This window comes from Neolamprologus brichardi, chromosome 8 (genome assembly GCF_056152115.1).
Source record: "Neolamprologus brichardi isolate AB-2024 chromosome 8, ASM5615211v1, whole genome shotgun sequence".
In the NCBI taxonomy this organism is placed as follows: Eukaryota; Metazoa; Chordata; class Actinopteri; order Cichliformes; family Cichlidae; genus Neolamprologus; species Neolamprologus brichardi.
In genome coordinates, this window is record NC_142111.1 from 7,815,525 (window position 1) to 7,821,484 (window position 5,960).

Sequence of the window (5,960 nt, forward strand, 5' to 3'; positions counted from 1 at the left end):
TATGGCCTGCAGCTGGGCCTCAGAGAGCGCCTAAGCCCCTGCTGAAGGAATTAATGCCAGAGAACTCCCACAAACACACACACAGATTTTTTCCTGTGCATCAATCACACGCGTAGGCAGTATACCAAAGCATACAGTACACCATTTGCATCATATAGGGGCAAATGTAGGGAATCCTCACTTGTGGAAAACAGTGAATGTCATGTGAAAGGACAATATCGCCATCTAGAGCTCAATCTAAAGAATGACAGCTCTACCACTTTGAAGGTAAATTTAAATAAGCAAGTTCATCCCTAATGTAGCTATGTTAAGTGCTGCAAATGCATCTTTAAAGACAAAGACGGACTCTATCAAATATAATTTATTGTTTGGTTTTTCCTTCACATAAGCAACAAAACACTAACAGTGGGAGACAAATTAAACTGATGTGCATTCGACTATAAACTTGCTATAAGTAAAGGATATAGAGAACAGAAATCAGTGTTAAGTAAATGCGGCAAACTGGAAAAACAAATCAGCTGAGTCATGATTTGTTTGCTACTGCATGAATTTCAAGTAACACAACAGCAGGCAGACTATCTGGACTTTGGTGCATAGTCAATATTTTTAAATAGACAGCAGCCTTTGGAAGTGAAACTGCTTTCAAGTGTGTCTACTCACATCAACGTGTTTCAGCTGAGGAGAGTAAATGACTAAATGCACATTAAATATGAGGTATTCAAAAAATTTGAACCATCTTGTAAAGGAATATTTGCAGAGATGCGGTCCGAGCTTGGCGTCACAGGCCCGGTCAAAGATTCTTCAGTGGACAGGACGTCCCTCCAGGGCCTTTCTCCCATCCACGTCACCCACCGACCCAACCTGTTCGCCGGATTCGAGCCGAGCAGCAGGTACAGCAGCTGGACACGAAACACTTCACTCGCTCTTTACTGCTTGTCCTTACCTTGGACAGAGAAGAGAAACACACTTGCTGTTGTTTGATTGCATGTAAGGCTAAATCTGAAAAATGCTGATTCACTCTTACAGGAAGCTACCAGTCAAATCTCAAACATCGAGCACTTTGTGGAGCAACTTCAGGACACACGAGTTATTAGACGAGAGAACCGGAACAGCATTTGCTACCTCAGTTCATTTCAGATTCAATAATATTGTACTTTAAATCCACTATATTCTTCTAATGATGACTTCTTGATTCTTTTTCCTAATGCTTATCGAGCCTGAATCCACAGTGGTGAGTGGTTTTTGCAAGAAAGGATTGTTTCATATGTGAGAGAATCAACTGACCTCATTGTGGACAACGCTTATTATTTTCTGCTTTTAAGAGAAACAGCTACCAATTAAAACTTTTAACAGTGAGTATTCATTTCACAGCTTAACAAAGCATTATTGCTAAGAAGCAGGTTTTATAATATAGGTGAAGTGACCTTTTCTGCATGCATGCATGGATTTTCCAAGGTTAACTTGTTATAAAACAGCAGTAAACACAGTTCTCTACCTTTTCTGGGGACAAACTTGAGCGAGTGGCTGAATATTCAAAAACGCGATATTCCCTCCTCTGGACCGTCATTTACAAACTCGTGGCCTAGTCCATTGCCACACTTGCCGCACAGGACCTGTGTACACACAACACCAGAGTGCACAAACCTCCCGTTGGAACCAACAGGTGACTGTAATTATGATTTTTGTTGCTGCAATGCACACTTTGCTTGGTTGTGACTCGGACCTTGTAGGCGGTGAGCGTCTCCATCATCTTGGTTACACTGTCCTCCCTGATGGTCTCTGTGAAAGCCGGCCAGGGAGACGAGTGAGCAAACTTGGACCGACTGGAGAAGAGCGGATGGTTACATTTGGAGCACACATACACTCCTGCAGGGGGACATGCAAAAAAAAAGCTTTGGTACCTTTATTTATTTCCAACCTGCAAAAAGACATTCAATATAATCTAAAGATGTTTAAGTAGTTAGACAGAACTGGGTTTATTTTGTTTTCTGAATAGCTGAGATCGTGCTGTTTTTTTGCACTTTTTTGGGCTAAAATCCTTCCGCATTACTCCCAATTCTACAGTTTGTTTGCTCATTAACAAAAACTAAAATCTGTGTGCTACAAAAATTCCTCCAAGTGCCAAGACAACGTCTGAAGAAATCGTTTGAACATACCACCCTTTGATAGCTGTAGCTAAATACTTGATTGGATTCTTAAGCTGTATCACTGCTTTGTTTTTACTATTACAGCAGCTTTATTCTATTGCGATCCTGGTAAAATCCAGCGACATTTTTTATCTTCCTCCAGATTTTGCCACAGTACATCCTGTATCCTGCCACTGTGATGCTGCACAGGATTTACTTAATTTTACAGTCACACGATGCCTGAAAGTTCATTTTCATCCTTTATACTACGGTCCAGGGGAGGTTACATCACATCACCGTTTACCGAATAATGGGACCGCCTGCTGCTCACCTGGTTTAAAATGATCCTTGTAGATCTCACCGCCGAAAAACTGACAGAAGGACATGATATTTGGTCTAAATAGATTAGCTGAAGGGAAAATCCTCTCTCTTAAGCTTGCTCAGTGTTTCTTCCTCCGTTTGGGAGCGATTACGGAACGTCTCCGGTTTCCCCTCCTCTCGTGTGACGTGATCCTGGCCTGAGATTTAACGGGAGCTCCGCCCACTGCCGTCATTACCACGGCCACTAGATGTCAGTGTCTGACAGCAGACGCACAGGTGGAGGTCGTGTTACTCCGAATCTGATGTCGGACTGAAACAGATGTGTTATCTCTAATTTATGTGTTTGATGGGCTGAGCAAACCTTAACCAACATAACGTGCCGGAAATGGAGCATCATATTTTCAATTGGAACCACGTGATACTTTTTTAAATTCAATTACAGCCTTATTATTGCCTTATTCATGGATGTAGTGAAGGAGGACACGCAGAGAGTTATGGAGGCAGATGAAGAAGAACTAAGAAGATTGATTTAATTATAACTTTCCACCACAGCCAGACTCGTTTTAACTTTACAAGGAGATTGATTGTTATTCTGAAATATGGAAATCTGAAAATCACAGTTCAGTGCAAAAAGTATCAAGCAACCCTTCATTTTTTTTAGTTTGCTGGGAAACTGGGGAATAATTGCAGTCATCTTATTGGAACTGGTGCAAACATGGAAATATATAAGGCAAAAACAGATTGTTGACAAGTTTCCGCTGAGACCAGCCTTCAAAAACTCATTGAAGAAAAAAAACCCGAAGTAAAGTGTAGTCTAATTAACTAGGTTGGGGCAACATATTCATTATGAGTAGGCCCTGTGCCTTGCTACAGGGTCTTTGCTGGATTTTCTCCTACTTCATAAGGACATTACTTATAAATACTGTTTATCTGCCATAGTTTTTTTTCCTCTGAAAGGCTACTAATGACAAAGTCTAAACATACAATTTAAAATGAATTATTTGCTAAGTTCTGTGTTATGTGTAGACACAACACTGGTTCATCCATCGAGTCAGAAAAAAAATAAAATGGTGAAACATGAACATGAATGTGGAAATGACTCCGTGTGACCAGATCATCACATGAATTTCACCCTCTGCTTGCAAGCAGCTGCACCGCAGCTGGAACAACTTTATTCATTACAGACACAGCGATGTGTGAAACTCCCTGTGATACAAACATTAAAACTAATCAATCAAACAGACACATAACAAACTATTTAAATTTACTTTACTTTGATCTTGTCATCTCAAACAATTCATGTCAGCTCCAAGTGAAAAGAGTGTAACGCTATAATTTATACATGTCATCCAAATAAATATCAAATTCTTGATGGGAACTAGCACTTAAGTGATATCCATGTGTCCATGTGTCCTTCATTCATACTTGCAGTAGTGTTTGAGTGCCTCTGGCAGCTCGAGCCAGTCAATGGCCATCCTGTGAACAATGTGCTTCTGGATGGCCTTCCTACACAGTGTCTGCAAGGATGAGACTGGAGCGACAGAAAAGAGAAGAGGAAAATGACAAAAATACAAAGTGTTTTAGCAGATTAAAGGCAATGGAGAAAATAAGAGATGAATAAAAAGCACTAAAGAATTTCTAAACATGCAAACTGCCCAGCTGCCCCTGAGCCTGAGCAACTGAAATTATTAAACAGTCATCAATATTTGATGGATGGTCAAATTACCACAGTGAAGCCCAACATGACAAAAAGGTGATGACCCTTTGGATGCAGAGAACAATCACGACAAGACACAACATGAACACAAAGAGATGCAAAAAGTCCAAAAGAGGCTAAAAACAGCCATAAACTGACAAAGAGAAGATAAAAATTATAAGCAGACACAAACACAACAACACAGAGACTCAAAATGACAAAAACTTGACACAACAGACTGCAAAGAGATGCCAGACAACTACAAAGAGATTAAATAACTACAGAGAAATGCAAAGTGACTGTGAAGATGACCACAAAGATGTTAATAAAGGAGCGTGTACACAATGACTCCTTTGTAGCTGTGTTTTATCATTTTTTTTAGTGCCAATCAATGTCAGTACCTTGCATCCTATTATCTCAAAATCATTCCTACACTCACATCCATACTCCACCTGGACAATCCGAACACACTTGGTAGCAGCAAATACATCCACCACAGCATAGAGAGGCCCCGCAGTAGAGATTCCCTTTGCAGAAGCTCCCATGTCCTCCCCATTAATGACTATGTGCATGTCAGCCAGGCCTTCTCCTCTAGGCACATACAGTACTCCTATCCTGCTGCGTCTGGCTGTGGGAGGCAGGGCGTTGGTTTTATACAAGTCGTCTAAAATGTGACTGTAGCGCCCGGGCCGGCTCCGACCAACCAGCTTATCTCTGGGAATTCGAACATTCTCGATGTACAAGTGGGTGTCGGTGAAGAAAGTCTTTGGTTTTCTGTTCCTCGCCGCTCGTTCGTCTGCCTGATCTCCAGCCCCATCTTCTTCCTCCCCTCGCCCAAGCCTCCGTCCCCCGACCAGTTCTCCCTGCCTGGGCTCTATGAACTCAGCCTCCTCGACGATCTTGTTATGGTTGCGCGTGATAGCAAATATCCAGCTGTCCCCTAAATCTGTCAAGTTTGGAATGGAGTATTCAGGCACCACCTCTAAGCTCCTGGGGTCCCTGGCAGTCAGACCGATCCGGAGGTGGCCACACCATCCCAGCTCCTTATCTTCAATCTCTATTAGAAAAATCTCTCCAGGCTTCAGGGGGCATTTGCTAAAACAAACTCCATTGGCAAAGCTCTCAACTCTTGTGGCCTGGGTTTCCGAGTGGTCCAGTCGAACATTGGTACCATGGATGGGGTGGAATTGCATGAACTGGTCAGAAACGGGCTCCATTTCCAGCTTTGGTTGCAGCACTTCAAGCAGCCACTCTGGATCAGGAAATGATCAAAGAACAAAAACCCCAGAAGAACAGAGGGGTTAAAAAAATGAACAACAGAAATGATCTTGCTGTGGTTTTAGAGTACACGTGGTCATTGTAGAGTCAAAACAACCTGCATGGACGTGGGACAGGAGCCCTCTCTGCTGATCTGCAGGCCACTTACGGAAGCTTCTGGTAGAGGGGCTATTTTTGAACAACTGCACATGTCAACAGATGGCTAGATATGTGTGTGAGTGTGTGTTGAGGAGGGGGTGGCCAACACTCGCACGGCCACAGTCACTCACACGGCAGACACGGAGAAAGACAGGGACTGAGCAGGGGTTAGCTGGAGCGATGAAGCCCCCGGGGCCTGAGCACTCATTTTTGATTTCACGAACCCACGTACTGAAGAAATACCAGCGTAATTATCCTAATACCATATGCCAGGCAGATATGTTAAAATGCTGGCCTGTCATGGCTGCACTCTAAAAATAGCTCATGCAAACACAGACTGGGATTTCATTCTTATGTAAAGCAGCAATTAAAGTAACATACCGAGGTAGACAGAGCCGTGG

At 42.6% G+C, this 5,960-nt stretch overlaps 2 protein-coding genes across 3 annotated transcripts; both read right to left on the reverse strand.

Moving 5' to 3' along the window:
- Positions 1–351: 351 nt before the first annotated feature.
- On the reverse strand, positions 352–2,637 carry msrb1b (methionine sulfoxide reductase B1b). Its single transcript, XM_006800923.3, has 4 exons — positions 2,458–2,637; positions 1,724–1,866; positions 1,496–1,613; positions 352–943 (listed from the first exon to the last, which is right to left on the reverse strand). The coding sequence occupies exons 1-4, from the start codon at positions 2,510–2,512 to the stop codon at positions 927–929; spliced, it is 333 nt and encodes a 110-aa protein (XP_006800986.2). The 5' UTR covers positions 2,513–2,637; the 3' UTR covers positions 352–926.
- Positions 2,638–3,699: 1,062 nt separating this feature from the next.
- Positions 3,700–5,565, reverse strand: neurl2 (neuralized E3 ubiquitin protein ligase 2). 2 transcript variants are annotated; one of them, XM_006800922.3, is made up of 3 exons: positions 5,519–5,565; positions 4,583–5,395; positions 3,700–3,978 (listed from the first exon to the last, which is right to left on the reverse strand). In XM_006800922.3, the coding sequence occupies exons 2-3, from the start codon at positions 5,358–5,360 to the stop codon at positions 3,863–3,865; spliced, it is 894 nt and encodes a 297-aa protein (XP_006800985.2). In that variant the 5' UTR covers positions 5,361–5,395; positions 5,519–5,565; the 3' UTR covers positions 3,700–3,862. The 2 variants fall into 2 exon arrangements, with proteins under 2 accessions (XP_006800985.2, XP_087701202.1); XM_087845076.1 differs by having other exon boundaries at positions 4,596–5,563.
- Between the last annotated feature and the right edge of the window lie 395 nt (positions 5,566–5,960).